Source organism: Anolis sagrei, chromosome 2 (assembly GCF_037176765.1).
Source record: "Anolis sagrei isolate rAnoSag1 chromosome 2, rAnoSag1.mat, whole genome shotgun sequence".
Classification (NCBI taxonomy): Eukaryota; Metazoa; Chordata; class Lepidosauria; order Squamata; family Dactyloidae; genus Anolis; species Anolis sagrei.
Window position 1 is genome coordinate 75,144,375 of NC_090022.1, and position 26,251 is coordinate 75,170,625.

General features: G+C 39.2%; 2 protein-coding genes across 4 annotated transcripts in view; both read left to right on the plus strand.

Moving 5' to 3' along the window:
* TRAIP (TRAF interacting protein) overlaps window positions 1-7,226 on the plus strand; it is a 29,770-nt gene extending 22,544 nt beyond the window's left edge. For all 3 annotated transcript variants that reach the window (XM_060765739.2, XM_060765738.2, XM_060765737.2), the window contains 6 exons: window positions 184-272; window positions 994-1,149; window positions 2,303-2,348; window positions 2,813-2,935; window positions 3,668-3,718; window positions 5,508-7,226. In XM_060765739.2, the coding sequence (XP_060621722.2) occupies window positions 184-272; window positions 994-1,149; window positions 2,303-2,348; window positions 2,813-2,935; window positions 3,668-3,718; window positions 5,508-5,633 (591 nt within the window). In that variant the 3' untranslated portion in view covers window positions 5,634-7,226. The remainder of the gene's footprint in view (window positions 1-183; window positions 273-993; window positions 1,150-2,302; window positions 2,349-2,812; window positions 2,936-3,667; window positions 3,719-5,507) is intronic.
* Window positions 7,227-17,224: 9,998 nt separating this feature from the next.
* The window catches only part of RHOA (ras homolog family member A), a 36,395-nt gene continuing 27,368 nt past the window's right edge, over window positions 17,225-26,251 (plus strand). The window contains exon 1 of the mRNA XM_060765735.2: window positions 17,225-17,364. The gene's annotated coding sequence lies outside the window, so the exon portion shown is untranslated. The remainder of the gene's footprint in view (window positions 17,365-26,251) is intronic.

Here is a 26,251-nt window from a genome sequence, read left to right on the forward strand (position 1 = left end):
GATCAGCAGTGGGTAATATAAAGGGGCTGGGGTACAGCATCCATGTCCTGATATCAGAGTGCTGCACCCCAATTTCCTTCCCAATGGTCCACTTGTTTCTATTTCTCCATATTAGAAATGTAGTTGCACTCCTTTAGAAAGCTTAATATAGTATATAGTCATGATTTTTCTTTCTTTCCAAAGAGCTTGAAAAAAAAGATTAGTGTCCTGCAAGATACAATAAAAGTGCCATCATTAAGCAATGAAGCACTCAATCGGCTTGTCACTGAAAGGTTAGTTAAAAGAAGTTTGTTGGAATTGATACTATGAAGATAATGCACCAGAGTTTATGTACAATTTAAACAGAAGAATATTGAGCTCACCGTTTGGGCATACCCCTGCATTCAGATCTGAGTCTGGGTACCCTGGTTTCAGTGGTGGCCAGGGGATCATTTAAAACCAGTGCACCAGTTGCTTCAATGCCTGGAGATACCAGATCTGATTATATTGACATGTGCTTTGATTATATCCAATTTGGATTAGTATAAGACACCTTTGGAAAATGTTCAGAACTTCAGCAGCGATAAAACATTGCAGCTAAGTGGTTGATTGAGGCTGGTTACAGGGAATATATAACCCCCTCTTTTTTGGACTGCCAGCCTGTTTCTGGACAGGATTCAAAGGGCTGGATATATTATTTAAAGATTTCAAGTAGCCTGGCAATCATTCTGGTTATCTAAATGCCAGCACATGGTTAATAGATATCAAAAGGGAACTTATTCTCTCAATTTAATTTTACCAAATCTTTAAAGGCCATCTATTTCCTGTTCATTATTAATATGAAACTAAGCTGTAGGATGGATGACAAGTATTGGATGTATGAAGTCTGGCACAGCCAATGGTGAGGAATGAAGGGAGTTGTCTTACACCTCTGCCATTCTACATGTGGAATGGATTTGAAACTGGAATGTATGGGTGTGTCTATTCTAATACCTATGTGATTTGTTCTTGAAGCCCCGCTCCGGTTGAATTGCTAAAGCCAAAACTCCATCGGCCAGCACACAATGGTGAGATCGATTTGAATGCTACATTTGATGTGGAGACACCAAAACGTCAACCTGATAAGACAAACCCTGCTCCTGCCAAAAAAATCAAACTAGATAAAAAATCGTGAGTTGTATAGTTTACTGGTTGTTTGCCCTGTATGTGCTCTTGGTCTTCCTGGCTTTCCCAGTCCTACATGGAAACATTTATTCTGTCACTTTAAATTCTGTTCCTAGTTCTTTAGATTCAAGTGTCTTATCTAGAAGCTTTATATCATTGCCGAGGACAGAGAAATTGAGAAGAAAATGGACCTCAAACCCACTTTGCATAATATCCTTATTAAGCAATCTGATCTGCTGTTTTTGTCCTAAATGAGTCTATTTCATTTGTTATTTTTAATGTGTGCTTTAGCTTTATTTCAGCTGAACACAAGAGACAGTGGGGAAGTCTCTCAAACTCCACAGTATGAGTATGATTAAAGCAATAACAGATGGAAAAGGAGTGCCAGTGAAGTAAAATAAATAAACTACAACTCTGCTTCCCTTTGCTTGTTGGACAGACAAGAAGCTTTACTTTTATTAGCCAGCCAAGACATAGGGTACATCCACTGTAGAATGAATGCAGTTTGACACCACTTTAACTGCCATGGTTCAAAGGTATGAAATTGTGGGAGTTGTAAGTCTTTAGCCTTCTCTGCCAAATAATGTTGCTGCCTCATCAAACTACAAATCCCAAAATTCCGTCGCATTGAGCCACGGCAATTAAAGTGGTGCCAAACTGCATTCATTCTACAATGTAGCTACACCCAGAGAGAAAGTGGGAGGAGAGAGAAGATTATTACACTGTGTGCATTGAAGTCATTTTTAACTGATGGTGACCCTAAGGCAACCCTATTATGGGGTTTTCTTGGCAGGATTTGCCTTTGCCTTGCTCTGAGTCTGAGAGAGTGACTTGCTCAAGGTGGTGTTTTTTTGTGGCTGAGCAGCATTCAACCCCGGTGTCAAGGATCATAGTCCAGCACTCAAAGTACCGCACCATGCTAGTCCTCCAAGTATTACAATGTTACTATAATTACAGTGCTATACTGAATGTATTATTATAGTATAATTATTGTGTTTCTATTTATTTGTGTTAGTCTCTTGCAATTTCTTCAAAATATTATTTTAGAAGAAGCCTTAAAATCTGGGCCTGCATTGTCTTCCTATTTGGATTTTTACTGTTTCTTCCCTTTACAAAATACAGGTGCAGCAGTGTCTAACTTGTGGTATGTATTTTTCAGGTCATCTGTGACAAATTTATCAAAAGCCCTGAAAGACACCATGGAGGTACAGTAACCCTTCTGTGCACTGTCTTCAAAGGCAATGATGAAAACAAGAGCTTTTTCCCCAAAGAATCCTAAACCTCTGCCTTGATCCTAATGCTTCAGCTAAGTCCTGAGGGTGTTTTTGGCAGCCAGTGTTCTCACAGTAAACTGTGTGTTCTAATTTCTGAAACATTAAAACAATAAATGCAAACTTTTAAGGAAAATGAATATTATGACATACTGAAACAATCCAGAACTGAACACTGGTAGGATCTTAGTACTACTGATTAGTTACTCTAAATTTTGATGAAAAGCGCGTTTTCTGACTAGTAATTTTACGAGAGTTTTTTTTTTTCAGATTGTGTTTCCTTTCTGCAGAATAGATTGGCTTAATGCAAGCTAGTCAGCTATTGCAATGGTGCTTAAGTTTGTACTTATAAGAATTTTAGGTCTGATTTTCTAACTTCTTTCTGAAAAATTATTCAGAACTGCTCAAGTGACATAGAAGATGAGCACCTAGAAGATCTTTTACCTGCTTTCATCAGAAACTCCATTCTGTCCAAGAGACCACCTGTGAATATGCTTGCACCACAAAGGAACACAGGGATAGTAAGTACAAGTGAACCATGCAACAAAGGACATGGCTGGCACATTAAAGAGAAGCGCTTGCAACGTGGAGCACTTCTCTTTAATGTGCCAGCCATGTCCTCTTATAAGAAACTCCATCTTATTCTTCCTTCAGAGCATGTCCTCGCATTCTTTCTCTGTGACCCAATTTCGACTCAGCATCTTAGTAATGACCTTGCACATGCACTCATTATAACTTTCCTCTATTTCTGTAGTCCCTTCCACAGTTCCACCATTGACTCAGATTCGTTTTGAGTGACAAAGGAGAGAGTGTTCCCCGTTTGAATGCCCACAATAAACCTCTCATGGAACAACTCTGTGTGCAGCCCTATTATGGCCTGATTTTCAACAGGCATTACAAATGGTCTTGTCAGATTTGCAACCAAATATTATATTGTTTCTGTCTGTTGCGTTATCTGCATGTTCATTGAATATTTTGTGGTTTTAAGCTGTTTGACTCTTCATTATATGTCCACTGTGTATCTGCTTATACAAAATAAGAGATATGAATATTTAACATAAATTTAGCAAGTTCTGTGCTTTTTATTAGTGAGCTGTCTTAAAAATATAATCCAGGAGAATATTTTATTTGTAGGCCTCAATTAGACACTAATCTGTATTTATCATTCATGTTCTATTCTAAAATTGAACTGTATGCCTCCAGGAGAAGAAAATAATTTTCTATTTATAATTACTGACATCTCTTCCTTATAGGTGAGAACTGGGTACGATGGCTTAGGAGGCAGAACCAAGTTCATCCAACCTGTATCCTTTCACATATATTAAATGCAAGCTAAACTAATAACCACCTTGCAGTTTTTATTGATGTTAAGTATCAATGAAATAAAAAAACAAACCAAATTTGCTTAATTATTATTGTTGTTTCTGTTCGATGTTTTGTCTTATGTCTGTTATAACAGGCTGTGCTTTTTATTTAATTTTAGTTTGTTAAGTTATAATTCGTATTTATATGTTAGATTGTATAAATTTTGTTGGTATGGATGTATTGTTGTTGTATTGGGCATTGAATGTTTGCCTTTTATGTTTGGAATCCACCCTGAGTCCCTTTAGGGAGATAGAGTGGAATATAAATAGTATTATTATTATTATTATTATTATTATTATTATTAAAACAGAGTTCTTGTCTGAGCAGAATGGTTTTGACTTGCAGATAATTATAAAGATACAAGCCATAGAATAGTGGAAACAATTTGAGGAAATTAGATTTCTGGAGTAAATGATTTCAGATTTGTTCTAATATGAAATCTTGTTGGACAATTCTGCCGTTATGCGGAATTCCAGGAAACAAGAATCAATATTGTTATCACTTATCCCTTGTGAATCTATCAGGGGGTGAGTTCGCTCCTACTGGGGAGATGGCTAAAATGCGCCTTTTAATTATATAAATGTATACATTGTGTTCCTAGTTTGCTGGGAAAATCTAATTTGGTTCTGTCTTCTGGGTTCTGCAGCAGATACTAAATTATTCTGAAAATACAGTAAGTACAAATGCGCTCAAAGAAATAGTCTTTGTAACATGACTATGCTTACATTAGGGTGAATATTTTCACTTTGCCTGGAGTCATTGGGTCAATGGTTCCGGTCCAGTGTATCTGTCCGAACGTATCTCCCTCTACGTCCCACCCCGAAATCTAAGATCATCTGGGGAGGCCCTGCTCTCGACCCCACCACTCTCACAAGTGAGGCTGGTGGGGACGAGGAGCAGGGCTTTCTCAGTGGTAGCCCCTCGCCTGTGGAACTCACTCCCGGGGGAAATCAGGGCATCATCATCCCTCCTCTCCTTCAGGAGGAGGGTGAAGACGTGGTTATGGGACCAGGCCTTTGGGCAATCAGGCAATTAAGTAAGACAGTCAGGTGAATAAGACCAACAGGATTGATGAAGTGGAATGGAAAACTAGAACTATGAGTTAGCGATCGCTGACCTTGTAAGAGAGGAATTGGGTTTGTATTGGTTTTTATTGATTTTATTGATATAATGCATGAACTAGTGTGATGTAATTGTGTAATTGTCTAATTTTGTGTTTTGATTGTTTTGTACTGCAGGCATCGAATCGTGCCTTGCTTCTGTAAGCCGCCCTGAGTCCCCTTCGGGGTGAGAAGGGCGGGGTAAAAGAACCCTAAATAATAAATAAATGGTTAAAATTTGTCATCAAGAGCCTGTATTCTCAAAACAAACTATGTTTCAGCTGTTCCTGAAATAACAAACTTCACATTGTGAAATGGAGCAGTGCCTTACTTTTGTAGAAATAATGATAAAAATGGACTTAACTACTAGAAATCTCTCAAGTGAGATTTTGGTTGAACAATGGAAATTAGGAATGCTTGATTCCATTAACAGATACAGTTTGATGTCTTATATCTTCATTTTGCACTTGGAGGCTTAAATCCTTTTTAGGACCAAATAATCTCCAGGTTTGTATAGGTCTTAGTCTACACATATGAAGAACCTGCTTCTTTTTCTCTATCAATTTCTCTTATTGGTTTTTCCTAATTCAACATTTGGCCATATTTTCCTTGACTTGTATCATTTCAGAGTGTCCCAGTAGAAATTCGACCTTTGGCTGTAAAGAGCAAGAAAAAGGGTATTACTAAACAAACGATGACAGCATCTTCTGTTTCTAGCATCAGTCAGGCTAAATTAGATAACTTTCTTAAGTAACCATGCAGTTCTGTAGACTGGACAGACACAGTCAGAGAGCTGGCTTTATCCACAGGCAACCTGGTGATCTCAAAATCCAGAGCAAGTGCCCAAGCCTTGGTTGTTGCCCGTGCATCTCCTTCTACCTTTTCTGCAAATTGAATACAGAGACCTGGTTTTTCTGCCAACCCTGAGGAGAGGAAGACTGAACATTCTGGGTTCCATGAGACTTGCTGTTTTCTAGGTTATGGATCCATATTCTAATCAAATCTGTTAAATTATGGGGTTCCTTCGAATCCTTCTACTTTGGCAGTACTATTAGCTGAAAACTATATGAGGATTTACAGATGGCTTGGTAGTGTCTCTTCAGCAAAGTTGATCAACAGCTGTGTTACGTCTGTCCCATCAACACTGTCAAACTTTATATAAAGAGGAAATTTTGTCTAACTGTCAAGTTCTGTTAGTATCTGGGGTGATTAAACAGTATATGCTCAGAAAATGAACACACATAGTTGATGTCATATTGGTGTCTTCTGCCTAGAGATGTGAAGAGCTGGAAAAATATAATTCTTTCACCCATCTTTTCAGATCACTAGTGCCAAAAACTCTCCTAGTTTCTATAGTTATTGATCTTGATTTTCTGTGACAGGACTTAGTACTAGGAATAATTTATTTTTCAAAATGATCCTGAGTCCACATAGTCTAAGCTATTTCAGGAAGCAGTTTGTATATTTTTGTAACATTGGATTTTCTGTATTTAAATATGAGCAGATTTCATTGTTTGTATATTACAGTGGTGTGGCTGTAATCCAGAAGTTATTACCTATTGCTAAACTTGCAGATAGATGTGTATATTGTTTACTCATCTAATCACTTTTGTCTAAAGTCTCTTGATTAATCTCAAACTTGCTACAACCCTACAAAGGCAAGCATGATGGTCTTAAATATCTGGCTCTTCTTGATTGTTCTTTCTCTTAAATTGTGTTTAAATTCATAGAGATATGCTTAGATCAAATTCTTTCCAACATTTTGGCTTCTACTTTGTTTGATTCTGGCCCTAGACGTTTTGCCTCGTACCTAAAACTGTTAGCTATAAAATTGATGCTATTTTTCTTGCCTTCATGGAGCACTAGTGGTTAAGCTTGGGATTTCTTTCGATAATATAAACATTCAGATACCTTTTGATCAGGATACAAAAATGCCAGGTTCTAAATTACTGGTGCTGTTTTCTTTAAGCTTTGGCTCAAACCCACTTTTTTTCAAGCAGAACATTTTCAGTTGAATTTCTCAGAGTGTGCCAAGCACTTCCAAGTGCAAATTTGTTGGCTGGGTTGTTTTGTGGTTTTTTTGAAGCACTGTCGAGAGGTTTTTTTTCCTTTAATAGACAATGGCAGAAGGCACCTTAATTGGTTTTGTTATTTGTCTTTAAGGAAATTTTGTTTTAGCAAAACCACATTTGCTCACTACTTCCTACTTTGTCCCACTTTTCCACAAGCCTAGCTTTGGTACCAGAGCCATAACTGAGTTAATGAATACAGTTTATTCTTAGAATTCCTAATTGAACCTATCTACTTCATATTTAATAAATGCTGGATGTGTCTCATTGAACTAAAATTAGAGGTGTTAAATTTGAAAGTTTTGCTATTGCGCAAAGGAGTCATACTGCCATGAGTTAATGGTGTACGTCAGAGATATTTAGATAAAGTATCCCATTATTACTTCCTAGTAGAGTTGATCTCCAGGCGATGAGCAATGGACACTAGCTCTGTCATGCCAAATGGCTGCCACTACAACAAGAAGTGGGAAGAGAAGGGTGGCTATCCAGTGGAACCAAACTGAATTCAGCACCACTGGTTGGTCAAGTGTCCTCCCCACCTCCACTGCAGCCAGGAGGCCCATCCAGAATTTGACACTCCAGATCAGCCCCGAGATAAAGTATCCGTGTAGAACCATCCCAGGATTTTCAGAGAAAAATGCAGCTGAGCACAGTGAGCTCCGTGTATTTCTACTTCTTTTGTTGACATAGTAGTGCCACAAAAACAGGCCACAGACCAACCTTGACAGTCTTAAAAATAAGTCCATAGAAGTCAGTTTCCCACAATCCTATATTAGTCCACCTCAAATTTCATGTGTTTGTGACACAGTGACATCTCACAGCAAAACAAGCCAGATGTCCTTCAGCCTTCTTTTCCTGTTTCTGTGCAAGTAATTCTTATTGACGACAGGCTGCTGAATCAATTGTTCTTACATTTTGTTGGACCCAGACTTAGTCACCTTAGAGATCATCTGTTGAAATCAGTGTAACTTTGTTCTGCTGGTTTTATCTAAGCATGCTTAAGTCTAAATGCAATTAAATACCATTAATATCACTCTCAAACATGCATACATACATATAGGTCCTATCCGTCCTCAGAATTCAAAGCCATGTATACAGGAATGATTCCATTTTATCCCAATATCAGCCCCCAGTGTTGCAATGGATTAAACTCTTTGTGCCAGCAGGACTGCTGACCTACAGGTCAGCAGTTTGAATCCCAGGACAACAGGTTGAGCTCCTTCTGTCAGCTCGAGCTCCCCATGTGGGGACATAAGAGGAGCCTCCCACAAAGATGGTAAAACATCAAATATCCGTGCGTCCCCTGGGCAACATCCTTGCAGACGACCAATTCTCTCAGACCAGAAGTGACTTGCAGTTTCTCAAGTCGCTCCCAATGCGGAAAAAAATCCCAGTATCAAGCATAGACACAGTGAGTGGCCCAGGATCCAGTGATCTTCATGACTGAAAACTCATTTCTCTGTTTTCTACAATAACATTTTAGAGTTCAAATGTTCTGGGCCAAGAGGAACTACTTAATCTTTCCTCTAGTTTAATGGCTGCTATCAAAAGAATTGGTTTGCAGGAAAGTCCCATGTTCATTCTGTATCAAGCTCAGTGTTGCCTCTGCTCTACACGCATCTTCTTTTTCTTCAGCTGTTATGCAGCGAGGAAGCATTGTAGCATAAAGGTGAATTGAAATGAAATAATTCTGAGTGAAAGGGAATATTCAGACTACGCTGCCATTTCTTAAGTCAATGGCCAGAGGCATAGTCTATTGGAATGAAATTACAGAGACAAGGACAGGCCTAGTTTTCAGTTCTAATAAAATGTCATTACCTTTCCCCCAAGGCTTGCATATGTTTTCTTAGAATTGATTCATCTCCCCTAAAGGAAAAGTGTCAAATCCCATTTCACCTCAAAGTATTACTTTTGCCCCAGAAAAGCTGATTTTTAGAGCTGAGAAAAATTATGCTATGGGGAAGGAATTAATATTGTTGTTTACACGAGCATCTGTCTATTGTGTTTGCTACTGTGTCTTCTGAAAGTTTAGGAGTCAAAGCACTGAAAATGGGAATCTGAAAAATTATCTTTTCAACTCTAGATAAGCTGTATAACCAGCACAACTTCTTTCTTCTAGCTATTTAGATTAAATATGAAGTTTACATGTGCCAAGTTTTGCTTTACCTCAAGCTCCCCTGAATTAATTACTGTCGTATATTTCAACAAAATAGATTATAAAACTTTGTCTCTAAATATAGTTTTCCATATAACATATCAGTGAGCAAAGATACTGTTTGCCCTTTCTTGAACTACTTTACTAGTCTGTTTGAAAAAGTAACTGTTAGAAGGCTCAGGGGAAAGAGAAGGAAATAGTGTTATTTTCTAGGTGACCTGTTATGTGACGGACAACTTGTCACACCCTGGGCTGTGGCCTACAGTTTCCATCATCCCTTACAAGTAGATATTGCTCATGCCTGAAATGACTTCTCTTCCCATCCCTATTTGCTGAACAGTTACCAAAGTAAATATAGGCATTCCTCCTTTCACTGAAGTAGTAGCAGAGGCAGGAATAACATCAAAAGAATAGAAATATGTTCCCATATCACAAAAAAGAATAATTGGACATGTTGCAGAAAATGATTTATTCAGAATGAAAGATACAAGCTTTACCTGAGTACTTTAAAACACTTGAAAGCTTCTTTCCAAGTGCATCCCTGGATTATTGTTTCCTTTCACCAATCTTCACTTCTCTTATAATTTCCATTTTGGTGCCAAATTTATGCTTTTGTAAAATAATAATAAATCATACTCGAGGGTAGCTTGTGAGGCTCATCTGATCTCCACCTTTTTGTGAGGCTCACCTGATCTCTCTGTTTTGCTGCTCTGGCGGGGACGAGAGATAGGGCCTTCTCGGTGGTGGCCCCTCGGCTGTGGAACGCCCTTCCTACCGACATTAGACTAGCACCATCTCTAATGGTATTCCGAAAAAAAGTGAAGGCCTGGCTATTTGAACAGGCATTCGAACAAGTGCAATGATTGGTTAATGAACACTGAATACTGGAATGGATCAATGGATGACGAATTTGGATCATGTTTTTGATGATGAGATGATAGTGAATGGCTACTGTAGTAATCGTTAATTGTTTATTGTTATTAATTGTGTAATGGATTAGACTGCTAACTGTTTTATATTGTGCACTGAATATTCGCTGTCTTTTATTGCTGTGAACCGCTGTGAGTCGCCTCCGGGCCGAGAACAGCGGTATAGAAGCAAAGTAAATAAATAAATAAATAAATAAATTTATGCTAAGGCAGTGGTTCTCAACCTATGGGTCGGTCCTCAGATGTTTTGGCCTTCACCTCCAAGAAATCTCAACAGCTGGTAAACTGGCTGGGATGTCTGGGAGTTGTAGGCTAAAACACCTGAGGACCCACAGGTTGAGAACCACTGTGCTAAGGGATTGCAGGGACAGCTGCTGTTTACTTTGCTGATTGTTGGCAGGTACAGCAGATTGAGAGTACAATCCTATTTTTGCTTCCCTCAGACATGCTTTTGCAATACAACACTTAACTTTTGTGTTTCTCCATCCTCTCCCTCCTATCATGCTGCTACAGGTAAAAAAATAATTAGACGACAAGGAGGGAGGAGATTGTTACTCAAGACAAGCCTGTATTCAAAGTTCAGTGCCCTTGTAATGCCATTAGTTTCACTGTTTTATTACTTCCAGTCTTTGGGGTTCTGCAAGGTCAGATTGTGCACCAAAGAAGTTCAGAAGAAAATCAGCTTGTGCTTAATAGCTCATAGCAAAACCTTACATTGTGTACAACAGAAAAAAACCTATGGATTGCTCTCAGAATGGATGTGCCACTAAAAATGACTGAACTCATACTGTTGTGCCTTGGCTGTATCATGAGAAGACATTAATCATTAGAAAAGACAATAATGCTTTGTAAGGTGGAAGGCAGTAGGAAAAGACCAAATTAAACATAGAGAGACTCAATCAAGAACATCCCAGCTCTGAGTCTGCAAGATCTTAGTTGGCCTGCTGACTCAGGAGTCTCTCATTCATACTTAACATGAGACTAAAGGCCAAGATTGACCAGGAGCCAGCCAGTTCAATATTTCCACAAAGCCCATTTACAAGTTCCAAATTGTTAATAGGGAAAATGTTCTAAAGAACTGTTCTACATGCATGGTTTTATAAACTGGATTGATTTACCACTTAACCTCATCTTTCTCTAAATAGATCTGACTTCTTTACTCTTTCCTTAAATGTAGGAGTGGGCAACATATGCTTTCTTAGATACTGTTGACTACTACTGTCACCAGCCCCCACACCATCATCAGATTTTTCAGCAACCCTGCCACATTATGAATGATAGAAGTTAAGAGCAGGAGGGACAAAAGTTGCTAATCCTAGCTTTTAAGAGGTGTTTCATTCTCTTCTATTTGTTTGGCTGCTCTATACTGTACATTCTTTTAAGATAGGGTGATCAGACCTGTATGCAGCTTTGTAAATATCTGTGTGCTATGGATTTTTATCAAGACACGAGAGTGATATCCCGTAATCTTTTATCATCCTTATTCTGCCATAATTTTTTCTTGCTGCTGCAAGGTAGATAATTATTGCTGTAGGACAATCTACCATGATTATCACCTCAGTTTGGTTTGATTTCTCTTCATCTCTCCTCTGTATTTTCTTGAACATCCAAACAGTTTTGATCTCCATAACAGAATCACATCAGTGCTTGCTGGTTTGATATCCTTGATTTTATCTCCAAATTAGATTGTGTTCACAACCTGTAGCTATTTGGCCTAATTTGTGTGTGTATCTCAAACGGTGCAGTGGGGGATTCTTAATAATGCATTCAGTGAAGAAATGGCTATCTTTCTTTAAATAATACATTTGAGAAACTGACCATGTTGAAGGAATAAAAATTGAGAGGTGGGGAAAGATGCTGCGCGATGAACAGCTCTTTAAGTGATGTAGTATTAGCACCATCCAGTGGCCTATCTAAGATATGCTTATTTATATACAGCTTTAAATGATGCAGTTACTTTGTGGGGTCCAGTTCTCTGCAACATCTTTACAACACTTGTAAGCCATCTTTGGATCCAGCAGCACAAGCTGCTGACCTCTGAAATGCTTATAAAAGCATGGCATTGGGCTACAAGGACCAGCAAATAGGAAAATTATAACCTGCTATTACTCAAGATTTTATTTGAAAACTATTCATGTGTAGATTGTATATTTTACCATTTTCCATCAGTATCACTCCCGCAAAAAAGGACACGTGGCTTTCTATGGAAGACAGAAAAAACTGCAAGTGAATGGGCCCATAATGATTAGGAAAGCCACAATAGGTAGCAATAAATTTCATGTATACAGCTGAGACATTCAGGCCTCGCTAGGTTTTTTTTTTTCAAGGTTGTCAAGAACACAATGCTACACTGAACACAAATATAACAAAATAGGGAAGGTAGTGGATTTGTTTTGCATATTGAACTCACATGGTCAAAAATTGCATTGTTATGTGGCAAAGCATGAACATTGATGGGCTACTTAATCCAACTAGATTTGTAAGCCAGAAGTGTACTAGAATTTTATTATTATTATTATTATTATTTATATCCCACCATCATCTCCCAAAAGGGATTCGGGGCGGCTTACAAGACACTGCAGTGTAGTATATAACATAAACAATACATGCATATTAAATCATAAAACAACCACTATCAACATATAAAATAAAATAACAATTTAAAACACATGGTGTGTTTTAGGCAATATTTAAGTTGAGAATCTTTGCATGCTGCATCTTATCTAAGAATCTTTGTGGCTTACTAAATACTTATTTTTAAGGTTTTTTGTTGGATAGGGTATGATGTTTTAATTTATATCCCCTCTTTTCCCTGTATAAATTCAGAAGCACTTTCAGTTCCCATTGATTTCAACAAAATGTGATTTATATGCTTAATCTTGCTGAAAGATATTTTTCCAAGAGATAGAGATGCTAGTTTGTTCCATTATAAAAAAAAAGTTTGTAGCACTTTTATGGCTCAATTTATTTTAGCATGAGCCTTCATGGATTACAATCCATTTCACACATCTGAGGAAGCTGACTGCAAAAACTTAAGTGAAAATAAAAAAAATTCTTAGCACTGCTAAATGGGAGGATCATTCCCTTTGTATTAATAAAACGGTAAAAATTGTATAAGCTAGCTAGAAACCTCTCAACCCTTCGGGGTTGAGAAGGGTGTATAAATACTATAAATAAATAATAAATTATATTTCATTGAATTTAACACTCGGTGCAGAATTTCCAAAAAAAGCATCCCCAAGTAAAGCATTTGTCAAATCTATTTTTGACATCTGTACAGATTGAGACCCCCACCTGAGGAAACTGGTTCCACTGTTGAAATACTCTTGCAATCAAGATGTTTTTTTCAGGTTTAATTAAAATCTAGTTAAGAGACCTGGTTCTACCTCTGAGATAACAGAGCAAACTTGAACCCTCCTTTCTGAAACAGACCATTGGCTATTTAAAGAGTGTTGTCATGTTGTTTATCAGACTTCTCTGCACCAGGCTGAGCATACCCAACTCCCTCACATTTTCGTCATGTTTTGTTCTCCATACTTTTTATTCCTGTTGCCTTTCTGCTTAAACTTGTCCATATTTAGATACCTAGCATTCCAGATTACACCTGATTGGTGCAGAATGTAATGGAACTAGTACTTCCCTTGACTTTGAAATTACATTTCTGTTAACGCAAGCTAAACTAGTATTTTTGATTTCAGTTCCTACTTTGAAGCATGGTTCTGGTGCAGAATACATGATTAACTTGCAAAGTAAGCCAGGATTGTGGCCAAGCATGACTAACTTGATCAAAGATCTGGTTCATTTATAAGATGACAACTTACGGCTTTACCAAAGATTTCACTATTCCAATGAGTGCATGCATTTCTAAGGGAGGAGTTCACATTAGAGAATTATATTGTGATTACTTTTGTCACACTTCTTCCAGAAACACTACACAAAGTCACGACACAGTTACCGTTGTTTCTATAGGGCATCCTACAATCCTTTTTGGTCAGAATGTGCAGGATTTGTTGTTTATTCATCCAGTCGCTTCCAACTCTTCATGACCTCATGGACCAGCCCACGCCATAGCTCCTTTCACCACCCCCAGCTCCTTCAAGGTCAAACCAGTCCCTTCAAGGATACCATCCATTCATCTTCCTTTTTCCTCAGCATCATTGTCTTCTTTCTCCATGCTTTCCTGTCTTCTCATGATGTGGCCAAAGTACTTCATCTTTGCCTCTAATATCCTTCCCTCTAATTTGGGAAGGATATTGCCTCTAATATCCTTCAGTGAGCAGCCGGGCATTATTTCCTGGAGGATGGACTGGTTTGATATTCTCATGGTCCAAGGCACTCTCAGAATTTTCCTCCAGCACCACAGCTATCTTCCTTCTCTTAGCCTTCCTTATGGTCCAGCTCTCTCATCCATAGGTTACTACAGGGAATACCATTGATTTAACTATGCGGATCTTCGTTGCCAGTGTGATGTCTTTACTCTTCATCATTTGATTGGAGCCCCCGGTGGCGCAGTGGGTTAAACCCCTGTGCTGGCAGGACTGAAGAACGACAGGTCGCAGGTTCGAATCCAGGGAGAGGCAGATGAGCTCCCTCTATCAGCTCCAGCTCCTCATGCGGGGACATGAGAGAAGCCTCCCACAAGGATGATAAAAACATCAAATCATCTGGGCGTCCCCTGGGCAACGTCCTTGCAGACAGCCAATTCTCACACCAGAAGTGACTTGCAGTTTCTCAAGTTGCTCCTGACACGACAATTGGTCATTGCTCTCCTTCCAAGAAGTAAACGTCTTCCAATTTCCTGGTTGTATCTACATATGCAGATTGTTCAGGATGCTTCTGTGTTATTTGAACTTGCCCCATTCATCATTAGTCATCTTTATGTACTGCCTTTCCTCCAAGGTGCTAGCAGGAGCCTTTCAGCACACGATCCTAACAATGACTCATGTAGATAAGGTTGAAACAGTGAAACTGACACAAGTTCAACCACTGAGCTTCATTAGGACTGGGATGATTCTCTCCTTTTCTCGCCACTGAGTGTCACGAAAATGATAGAACCTTCCTTGTCCCAATACATATTCGTTGTCCTTCAACTCACTACCCTGGCTGGAAACAAGGTACAGGTTGATCATCCCTTATCCAGAAATCCAAAATACTCCAGAATTGCCTTTGTGAATGGCTAGGATAGTGACACCTTTGCTTTGTGATGGTCCAATGCATAGAAACCTTGTTTCAAGTACATTTAAAATGATGTGTATAAGATTACTTTCAGATGTATGTAGTATATAGAATACATGAATTTTGTGTTTAGACTCCCAAGATATCTCATTTTGTATTTGTAAAATCTGTAAACCAAAATGTTTTAAGTTCAAAACATTTCAGATAAGGGACACTCAACCTATAGTAGTCGTGTCAATACAATGCATGCCCTGACTGACCCACACTGCAATACCTTCAAAAAGAGCAAAGAAGTGATCAAAAAGTAAAAAGGTCCAGCAGTGTTCCCTGTCTTCCTTTGACAAACAATTGGCAGGAACTTCTTTGTTCTGTAGTTCACAACTGCCTTTTTTCTTAAACATCTTCCTGCTTGACAAGTGCAGCACAAACAAAAGGGAACACATCTTATGATATAGTCAGGTATAAGCTTGGGAGGTGGCCCTGACTCATTTATGATGCTTATATCCTGCCTTACTCCTCATAATGAAGTTCAAGGTAGCTAACACGTTAAAAATAATACAAGTTAAGAGCAACATGAAAAAACAGAACAAAAATATAAATGCATTTATTTATGTATTTATAAAATTATACATGTATTTAAATATGTGAGTGTATATTTATAAATGTGCATTTTATAGTTAGAAATATATTAATTTATAGTTATAAATAAATATGTTTAAAATATAAATTCATTTTTTATCAATATATATTTCTATTCTGAATTTTAAGCTGCTTTTACCTGAAATTGTTCTAAATATAGCAGTATGTGTGAAAAAGATCTTTGGAGTCCTCGTGGACAACAAGTTAAACATGAGCCTGCAATGTGATGTGGCAGCTAAAAAAGCCAATGGGATTTTGACCTGCATCAATAAGAGTATAGTACCCAGATCCAGGGAAGTCATGCTACCACTCTATTCTGCCTTGGTCAGACCACACCTGGAATATTGTGTCCAGTACTGGACACCACAATTGAAGGGAGACGTTGACAAGCTGGAATGTGTTCAGAGGAAGGTTACTAAAATGATCCAGGGTCTGGAGAACAAACCGTTTGAGGAGTGACTTAAATGCTGAGCATGTTTAAACTGAAAAAGAGAAGGCTGAGAGGAGACATGATGTGGGCCATATATAAATATGTGAGGGAAGTCACAGGGAGGAGGGAGCAAGCTTGTTTTCTGCTGCCCTGGAGACTAGGATGTGGAACAATGACTTCAAACTTCAGGAAAGGAGATTCCACCTGAACATGAGCAAGAACTGCCCGAGAACTGTTCAGCAGTGGAACTCTCTGCCCCGAAATGTGGTGGAGACTCCTTTTTTGGAAGCTCTTAAGCAGAGGCTGGATGGCCATCTGTTGGTAGTGCTCTGAATGCGATTTTCCTGCTTCTTGGCAGAGGGTTGGACTGGATGGCCCACAGGGTCTGATATGTTAGCCACCTTATGTCCCATTGTGGAGAATTAAGAATATAGAAATATCATTTATAACCATATACATTCCTTTCTATTTTTATTGATAACAAGATAAATTCAAATATCCACTCAAGTATTTGTTAAAACATTAAAAACATTATGCGATTTAGGGGTCAATAATTTTTTGTTTTTAACCTGTCTTTTTAATTACTGTATTTTGAACCCTGCTTGAGGAGAGTCAGGTTAAATAAATGATTCCTGCACTATTAAATTTCATTTGAAAACCTAGACATATTCTGTGTTTTCTTCCCTACTCGTAAAAATCCACCTGCCGGCAAATACTGCGCATCCCTCTTCCTCCTCCTCTTCCTCCCTCTCCTTCTCCGCTCTTCTGCTGCTGCGGCTCCCTTCCGCGTTGCCGGGAAAGTTACACCAGCCCTGTTCACAAATAGCTTGCAGGCTTTTATAGCCCCTTCTCCCGGCAGGCTCCGCGCCGCCGACGCTGATTGGCCCGCCTTGGAGCGAGGTAGGGAGAAGCGGGAGCGCGCACGCCCGCCAAGCACGTCGCGTCCTTATATGAGAGCGTGGACGCGCCTTCCTCTCGACCCGCCCCGCTGGTTTCCGCTCTCGGCCGCTGCCGGATTTTGGGCCCAGAGGAAGGAGGAGAAGCAGAAGGAAGCAGCGGAGCCGGGGAGACGCAGCGGAGCCCCGCAGGTAAAGAGGGCCCGCAAGGCCGCGAAGGAGCCGCCTTCCTCGTTTTGGGGGGAGGGACGGGACGGAGAAGAAGGGAGAATCCAGTCAGGAGGAGGAAGGACCCGGCGGTCTCCGGCCCTGGGTGGCGTCTCGCTCCCTTCCTCCCTGTGCGGCCTGGCCCCACCCGCTTGCCAGCCAGCCAGCCAGCCAGGCGTTGGCGGTAGCTGAGGGAGGGAGGGAGCGAGCTCTGGGCCGCTCTTCCTGGCGCGAGGCGGGCCGGAAGTGGGCCCCTCGGCCCTCTCTGTTGGGCGGAGGTCCTGACCAGAAAAACAGTGGAGGCGGGGAGGGGCAGCTCCGTCGGGAAGGGAGGCCGGGCCAGGGCTTCCGCCCCTCTCGCCCCGCTTTGTCTCCTTCCAGCGCCGGCTGGGCCTTCCCTCCGGGTGGCCAAGTGGGGCGGGGGCTGCCTTCCCTGCCAGGGGCTCCTCCCTGTTGTGGCCCAGCCGCCCTCGCCCGCTCGCTCCTTCCTTCCGCCTCCTCCTCTCTTCCTGACGATTGATAAAGAGGATAAATGGCAGGGATCTGGAGAAGGTGCCTTTTTACTTCATCACACTAGGGGAAAAAATCCACTTTCTGATTCCTGCAGACTTATGGGGTTTGTAGTTTAGTGAGGCTGTTATAGACTCTTCCCTAAACTACAACCCCCAGAATTTTGCAGAAGGCAGAAACTGGATTTTTGAGTGGACTGTTTCTCTAGTGTGATGAGGCCCTGAGTGTTATCAACCTCGACAGGCCCGTAGCCAGGATATTGTTTTCGGGGGGGGGGGGGGGGCTCTGAGTTTGGTTCGGGGGGGGGCAGAGTCTGAGTGAAAGTGGGTCTACCATAGCAAACCTTTTGTATCGTTACCCCAATACCCCCATGAATATGGGATATATTGAGTATAGTGATCAGATCATGATATGAATAAACATAGCAGTTTAAATAATGCACCAGTAAGGCCTTCTCGCGGACCACCATCAGAATTTCGGGGGGGGGGGCTGAAGCCCCCAAGCCCCCCCCCCCCCCCCAGCTACATGCCTGAACCTCGACAATTCACAACGGTTCCATGTTGGATGTTGGGATTTCTCTGGAGTCTAAGGGTGCGTCTCCACTGAACAATTATTAATTGCTGTGGCTCAATGCTAAGGGGTTCATGGGAGTTGTTGTTTTGAGTCGCTGGTAGTCAAGCAGAGAAGAGTGAAGGCCTTGGAAAACGCCCAACTGCATAACATTGAGCCTGGCAGTTAAACTTCTTTTCATGGCCTCAGAAAGTGTACGTATGTTAGTACAGTGGGACCTTGATACCTACAGGGGTTTGATTCCAGTATTCCCGTACCAACATTGATGGATGCTCAAATCCCATTAGATACAATGGCAGAATATAAAATTGCCAATTAAATATTATTTATTATAAAATAATATGAAATAGTTTATAAAATAGTTAGTTAGATCACTTTATTACAGTCAGTGACCAGGTCGAGAGAAAAGGGACATTGTCTTGCACAAGGGTTAAGAGATTTTAAACTTTAAAATAAGCATGTCATTGAGATATTAAGATAATTAACTTAAGAATCTCAACTAAGCTAAAAACCATATACAATCTTTATAGAGTTAAAGGGGAGAATTTGCTTTTTGGAACTAAAAAATTATGCTGTGGGTGATGGAATCTGTAGATGCTGAATCCTTGGATACAGAGGGCTGGTGGTAGTAGGGCTTCCCAGGTTTTCTGCTTTAAACTATATTATATGAGTCTGCATTCCAAATAATCTGGGATAAACAGAAAACCTGGGACCAGATCCTGGAGTATAGGGCCTATCTTCAAGGGCCCTGAGTTAACATTTTGCATTTTACTAAACAAGACACTGAAGAGGCATTGTTAGCATCTTCCCCCTTCGTTTGGAGGAAGGTTCTGCTTTCCCAGGAGAAATTTCTTTAAATTAAGTAGACGTCTTTATCTTGAATTGGGTCTGGTGAGATACCTAATTAATTAAAGCAGTATGAAAACATTAATGTGTCATCCTAATGTAGAAGTATGTCATTGTAGGCTTACTGCAAGGTGACAGAGGTAAAAACTTTGTTCTTATGGCAAGTTAGGCAAACTTTGCATTTCTGAGGTCTACTTTGCTTTGTTTTGCTAATAATCATACTTATATCCAGCTACAAAACAATGCGGTACAGGATCAGCAATCGGTAATCTACTGTATCCAATCTGAGTTATAATAGACTAAGGACCTGACCACAAGACTTCACAAATGGTCAATAGAGCTTAATAAATTAATGTCTCGTTTAAAAATGTCAATCATAATTTGCTTTCCCATAAGCACAATGGACTGTGTTCTTGTATGTTTTCAAGTCTTCTTTGACCTATGGCACCAAAGTGAACCCACTATGAGGTCCTGCTTACAAGATTTGCTCTGAGGGGCCTTACCCCCACCTTGCTTTGAGACCAAAAGGGCAACCCATCAGGTCATTCTGGTCATCAAAGTCCCAGTCCAGCACTCGAACCAGTACACCACACTAGCAGCCAATGGACTATAATTTACTATTATTAATCCCTCTGCGAAATTAACAAAGCATTTTGACCTTGCAGTGATGAAATATTACAATAAAGACCACAGGCCACCAGTTGGAGTTGGGCCAGATTGATCAGCTTTCTAGTGTCCTGTGATGAAGGACCCAGGTTTTGTTCCCAGCATCTCCAGCAAGGCTAGGAAAATAATCCTGGCGGTCTGTTTCGAATACTGGGCTAGATGGACTAAGGGTCTCATCAGGGTTAAGGACTAGCTTTCTTGTAGAGTGAGATGGTTTCTGCCGCATTCGCCTTGCCTATCCCAATCTCTTTTTTCCCATTACATGCCCCTTCTTCCATCCCTCCCTCTAAAGGCGTTGGTGGCTGGTGGTTCCATGTCAGTTTCCAGATACAAATGTGGAATCAGTGTCTAGTGCAGTGGTAGAAATGCTATTCGTTCTGCAAAAGTCAGTTTTGAATCTTAGGAATACATAGTATCATTTTTCTGCTTCAACATGAGACTTACTGTATATACTCGAGTATAAGCCTAGCTTTTCATCCCTTTTTGTAGGCTGAAAAAGTCTGCCTCGGCTTATACTCAAGTCAAGGTTATTTATTATTTTACTCTGTTATTGTTATTATTATTACATTTATCATTTTACTCTTGGTACATTTATTATTTTACTTTATTATTGTTATTATTACATTTATTATTTTACTCTATTATTACTGTTATTATGTTTCCCTTATTTTACTCTATTATTATTATTATTATTATTATTATAACTTTATGATTTTCCTCTCTTTATTATTATTATGAGTCGCCTGATATGGGTGGGATACAAATGTTGTAAATAAATAAAATAAATAATTGGAAGGATACTTAAGCACATTTACATCAAAGAAGCTTAGAATAATGGTCTAATCAGAGTTGGACACTCATCTTAAATTTCAGTTTTATGTAAATATTCAAAAACATTTAACCTGATGTCTCAATTAATGTAATTTTATTGGTATCTATTTTTATTTTGAAATTTACCTGTAGCTGCTGCATTTCCCACCCTCGGCTTATACTTGAGTCAATCAGTTTTCCCAGTGTTTTTGGTAAAATTGGGTGCCTCGGCTTATATTTGGGTCGGCTTATACTCGAGTATATACGGTACTTAGATCATCATCTCTTAAGCCAATCACTCTCATAAGGTGGCTGCCTTAAGGTCTTTTCATAATTGTTGATACATAGAGCAAATTCTTAAATCTCATTTGGATTGTATCTAGTGTAATCCTACTTTAAAAGAATAAATCTGGTTGTGATGAATAGGCAAGGCATATTGCAGGTCTTCAACACTCTCCTAAGCAATTACTGGTCAACATTTTTGTTTCCAGATATCCCATCCAGTATCCAATATAGTTAATATATGTTTGAGTCAATAGATTGTTCTTGATTAAAATATGTTTATTTCACAACAAAATGTTTCACAGCATAAAACATAATAGGAAAAATAACACACACCGTTAACTAATTGCTAAACTATACCTACAAGTAACTAAACTACCCTGCATGCAAAATAATATAGTTCAAAATTACAATTAACAAAACAAGGGGGAAATATGATAGTTCTAGCTAGTGGTTATAGTTGCACACTTACCCTACTTCTACTATTTCTATGATCTAAACATTATCTTGCATGTTTATGATTATTATTCTTCAAATCCTAATACTGATAACCTCCCCCAGTAATTTTTCAGATACACAATTAATGGTTGCCAATCTTTTTGAAAACTACAAGACAGTAGTTTTATAGCCACCTGTCACATCATATTGAAGGAGACGTTGTGATTGGTAGTGTTTCTATGGCAATGTTATGTATTTAACACTGCAGTAGAAAGGGAGAACTGTATAATCACAGATAGAAAGAAGAAGTTATATTTTAAAGAATCTTATGTATGCTGTTTTATTTTCAAATCATCACTTCATCATAACTTAGAACATCTGTTTGTGTACATGCCTTCACATTGGCTGTCAACTTATGACATCTCATACATTTCATAGTGTCTTCATAAGCAAGAAATTGTCTTGTTTTGCCCACTTCTTCCTCTGAAATATAGTGGTTTGAGAATTCACAGTAAATCCTTGTCCATCATGACTATTAATCGGTAGCCATTATGTACAGTAAGTACAGATTAAATGGAAAAATCCAAGAGTTAGTTCCCCATTCTGTGGGAGCTACACCTTGGGGTTAGTATATCTGCTCTGTTAAAAATAATTTTTGGAACAGAGATTTTAGCACCAGCATCTTGGTTGCTAATATCCTCTTCCTGAATAGGATCTCCGAGAGGAAAGTCAACTCACTTACTGATGCTCTGGAGGAAACTGGGCATTTTTGCAGTAGGTGGATAAAGTGCAGATCTCTAAATGTTGTATTAAATTTGCCATCAGGTTTTTATTTATTTATTTCATATACTTGTACCCCGCCCTTCTCACCCCCGAGGGGGGGACTCAGGGCAGCCTCACAGCAAACACCATTCGGTGTCATCATAATGATAAGAACAATCAACAAATTCATTGAAACAAAACATTAAATAAACAGTTGTTAAAACACGCCAATTAAAATCTGGGTCCAGGTCAATTCATTGTCACTTCGAAATTGCTTATGTCTACTTCATACAGGCCACTATTCAATGATCAAATCCAAGGTCCCACAGCCAAGTCTTGAGTTTCCTTCTAAAGGACAGGAGGGAGGTGGCCAATCTAATATCTTTGGGAAGGGAATTCCACAGACAAGGAGCCACTGTTGAGAAGGCGCTGTCTCTTGTCTCCATCAATCGTGTTTGCAACGGCGGTGGGATCGAGAGCAGGGACTCTCCAGATGATCTTAAACTTCATGATGATTCATAGTAGGAGATACGTTCGGACATGTAGCCTGGGCCAGAACCATTTAGAGCTTTAAAGGTTAAAACCAGCACTTTTAATTATGCTCAGAAGCAGATCGACAACCAATGGAGCTGGCATAACAGAAGAGTTGTATGCTCACTGTATGCCGCTCCGGTGAGCAACCTGGCTGCTGTCCATTGGACTAATTGAAGATTCCGGGTAGTCTTCAAAGGCAGCCCCACGTAGAGCGCATTGCGGCAGTCTAATCGGGATGTAACAAGATCGTGAATCACCGTGGCCAAGTCAGACTAGTGCATGATTTGGAATTGTCAGACCATATATAGACAATTTGATTTGTTACACTCAAGTCCAACTGTTCCTCATCATTGGCCATATTAAAAGTCCAAAATATCTGGAGGGACAGTATTCCCTATCTGTGCTGCAATAGGTTGTGCTTGAAGCTGTTTTTGAAGATGATAAAGAAACTTCCATTTTGTGGCTTCTTTGTGTAGTAAAGTTCACATAAAATGTGAGAGTTACCAGGAATGCAGTCTTTTTGTTGCCAGCTCAGTTTTTGTTTGTTTGCATAGGCATTTTATTAGTTGGTGTGTATGTGCTTCCTGTTTGTATGTGCTTTCATTCCTGGATTTTGTTATTGGGATGTATCCAACTGTGTAGATCCAGCATTAAACATACACCTTCATTATGGGGGACTGGAGAAGGACTAAAATATCCCATAATCATCATTATTGTATTTATTTATACCCTGCTTTATCTCACAAAAGGGGACTCAAAGCGGTTTATCACCTTTGGAACATTATGGTTCTTCTCCAGTCCACGATTTGCTTAGAGCTCTCTAGAACAGATTAGAGAAGGGAGAAAGGTGAAGTCCTGTGTTACTTTTATGATACACTGTGACATTGATTGATGTTTTAAAAACTTGTGCCCCCTACTCAGGAAAAATATTTTCATGCATGTTATCATCACGCCTCCTCACTTAAACAAACATCAGATTTTCTTCGCCTTTAGCTCCACAGTTTCCCCCGCGCCTGGGAAGTTTGCTTATAAGCATGATTCAAAAACTTTCTCCAAGGCTTTCCTTTTACCCAACCACTTTGCATTATTATCTTTGTCTTATGTAAATATTCCATTTTTCCCATTTCAGTGATGTGTGACAACCTAATTTGTGAGCGTATTGAGACTTTGTCCTTCTTTTAGCATATATTTTTAATTGTCCCACTTTTTCTGTGTCCCTTGGTGTTCTGGAATATCAGTGTATCCTCATTTAATCAAAAGACTGTATAGTATTTGTGAGAAATCTAGCAGAAATGGAGGACATCTTTGGTGCATAGTCTGAATGTGTTATATATACTCAGATATATGGTGATAGTCACAGTTAATAGTTTCACATGCTGGTGAGATCTGCAGAGGAAGAAACAGTGCTTGATATGATTTGCAGCAGGCATTCCTTTAGTGCACTGAGTATCTCTTTGCCTCTCTTTGACAAAACATAACATATTATGCAAAGTCATATTTTATACTGAATCCATGTTTTCCTTGGCAAATGATGTGGTTTACTACACTGTAGCACTGCCTTGAAATATAGATGTGCATGGATTTTACTGTGCCCCTATCATTGCTTCATTCTAGATTTTGCTTTCCATACAATATCAGTTTGTATTTGAAAATAGAACAGATTGAATATCCTTTGTGCAAAATGATTGGGACCAGAAGTGTTCTAGAAGTATTTTCTTTTTTCCTCCCTTTCTTTCATCTGGAATACCTGTCTTTGCATCATGCTTACACACACACACGATGAAATGTCTTTGAGATGAGATCCAAGTTCAAACAGAAAATCCAGTTATATGCCATACACAGTCTACTTTATACACATACCCTGGAGTTAAGTTTATACACAATGTTTAAATACTTTTGTGCCTAAAACAAAGTTTGTGCACATTGAGCCATCAGAAAGCAGTACTGTTCCTATTTCAGCCATTCATGTGGAGCTGTGGTGGTGCAGTGGGTTAAACCCTTGTGCCAGCTGAACCGCTGACCTGAAGATTGGCAGTACAAATCCATAAGATGGGGTGAACTCCCATCTGACAGCTCGAGCTTCCTATGCAAGGACACGAGAGAAGCCATCCACAGGATGGAAACACATCTGGGCATCTCCTGGGCAATGTCTTCATAGACGGCCAATTCTCTCACACCAGAAGTGACTTGCAGTGTATTCTCAATTCGCTTTTGACACAATTTTTAAAAAAGCCATTCCATTCTTGAACTGTGAGTAAAGTACCATCTGCGGATCACACTGAAAGTCCTAAAGACAGCAGACCGCCTGCAGGCCATAGACTACTTATACATGTCATTGGGTCTTCCTTACAGTCAGCAGTCATGAATATTTGTGAGATTAACCATAGAAACATAGTAACCTATGCACTGGATAAGTTTGTTTCCTCTGTTTATATTCTTTATAGCCTAGCTGCAAGCTTAGAAAACAAAAGTAATCAAAGAAAATTGAAATATCTGTAATCGTTTAATTGAATCTGATAGCTGCTAAATACAGCAGAGCAATTAACTGTCAGTAAATAAAATGCCCATCACTAGGAGGAATTCAAATATTCTTAATTGCAAAATGATCACAATTCTTTTCATTTATCTAGAACATGTGTATTAAATTCAAGGAATTGGATGATTGATTGATTAAGTTTATAGATTAACTGAACAATTAAAATGCTTACATTGTCATGTATAATATTAGCCAAGTGATGTCAATATATATATTTTTCTACAATAATCAGGGTTTTTTCTTTAAGGAATCTTTGAGATTTGTCCATGTTGTTCAAAACAGCCATGTTAAATAAGAGCTTTAGTTCATTGTCTGAATTTTTGAGCCAATAATTGTATTTTACAACAATACAATAAGCCTTTATTGGCATAACATGGCAGAGAGTATAAAACATAGTACACGTAATAAAAAAAGGGCTTCTCATTTGCTACACATTCAGTTTGCAGACTTCATTCAGGAATCTTGCCACTGAAAGGCAGCAGCTAAAGTCCTGGCAATTTAAAAGCAAAATCACTTTGTCAGAATCGCTGCGGTTCTTCAGTGAATCTATAGCTTGTGTTAGCAGGCTGGATCTTAGCTCCTAATTGTATTTTAATAGCTATATTTGTAAATTGCATACTCAAAACATTTGAATATATATTAGTGTTTTTTGTACAAAATTTAACTTTTATCTTAACTGTATGTGTATACATAGAGGAGACAGACACAAAGAAGCTGTATTATACATCAGACTGCTTACCATATTTGTTCAGCTTAGTATTATGAACACCAATTGGCAATACACTCCAAGGATTCAAAGAAACTTCCACAACCTGCCTTGAGATGTTAAGTCAAGCATTGAACTTTGAACATTTTCCATACAAAATGCATAATCTACTATTGAGCTATGATTTTTTTCTATACTCTTCCTAGAGTGTT